Source organism: Sinocyclocheilus grahami, unplaced genomic scaffold (assembly GCF_001515645.1).
Source record: "Sinocyclocheilus grahami isolate Dianchi unplaced genomic scaffold, SAMN03320097.WGS_v1.1 scaffold1135.1, whole genome shotgun sequence".
In the NCBI taxonomy this organism is placed as follows: domain Eukaryota; kingdom Metazoa; phylum Chordata; class Actinopteri; order Cypriniformes; family Cyprinidae; genus Sinocyclocheilus; species Sinocyclocheilus grahami.
Genome location: NW_015506314.1, coordinates 20,919 through 22,077, shown reverse-complemented (window position 1 = coordinate 22,077; position 1,159 = coordinate 20,919). Strand labels below are relative to the sequence as shown.

Below are 1,159 nucleotides of genomic sequence, written 5' to 3'. Positions count from 1 at the left end.
TTATGTTTAATCTATCTAATAGTGCGTTGGTCATACTATACAATGCTATAGCTTGACTTTGTTGAATACAGAACATAAAGAGCTTTAAAAAATAATTGCATATGAAATCGCAATTAGATTATTTTCCAAAATCGTTCACCCCTAAGTGAAACACAAAAGCGTGTCTGAACTCACCCTGGTTTGGGTACTTTGAATTTCCTGGGTTTCTTCTCCTCCAGGCCGCCGTCCTGCTTCTTCTTCCTTCTCTTTATCACCCGCTCCTCTCCATCTTTCTGTCAATCAGAGCCAAGAACATCATCTCAGTCAATCGAACCATCACAGACTCAAGAGATCAGACAGAAATCACCTGGGATATCACGACAGAAACTCCTGACCAAGAACAAGGACTGCATGATTTGGTCAAGCAAGTCATACTGTGATTACTTCAACTAAAACTAGTTTGAACTGTGATATGATAACCAAAAATTTTTATGTTATGGCTGATAATCAATAAATAGGCCAATATTACAAATCCAAAGTACTTGGTTAAATTACTTCATTAAAAACGATTACAACTAGTAAAAACTATTGTAAAATGCACACTTTAAAGGGTTTAATGTACCATAATCAGTGCTTGTCCCATTAAATTAGTGCTAGATGAATCTTAAAATGGGTTGAAACAATTACATATCCAATAACAGCTGACAGATATCCAATAATGTCCAATATACTGGTAAATAAACCAGTGCCAATAATTGATACTGCAACTTAAATATTAATGTTGATTTTTTTTTGTGTGATTATTGCATTAAAGCAGACTGGCAAACAAAAAGATGTGAGACGTCCGCACCAAATACTGAAGATGTTTGGTGCTACAGCTTAAAAAAAAAAAAAGAGTTCAGTTGCTGCTGCTTAGATATTAAAGCTAAAAAGTCTTCAGTGAAACATGCTTAACAGAGTGTGTGGAAATAATGCATGAAGACTGTATGTTTATGAATTATTTGGTGGTTTAATAATCATACCAGATTGATTTTTTGATTAAACGCACAACCCTATCATAAATTAGTAGTGATAAACCATAACTCTGGCTCGCTTTCACTATGAACATTGTAAAAAATAAAAACAAACTTACAAGACCATACAAGTTGCATTATCTTTTATTAAATCACACATATGTACA

General features: G+C 33.7%; 1 protein-coding gene across 1 annotated transcript in view; it reads right to left on the bottom strand.

Annotated features, from left to right (window-relative positions):
* Positions 1 to 392, bottom strand: part of LOC107567211 (ubinuclein-2-like) — an 18,631-nt gene extending 18,239 nt beyond the window's left edge. Inside the window, exons 1-2 of the mRNA XM_016252852.1 lie at positions 375 to 392; positions 175 to 272 (exon numbers count right to left, since the gene is read on the bottom strand). Coding sequence (XP_016108338.1) covers positions 175 to 272; positions 375 to 392 — 116 coding nt within the window. The remainder of the gene's footprint in view (positions 1 to 174; positions 273 to 374) is intronic.
* Positions 393 to 1,159: the final 767 nt, after the last annotated feature.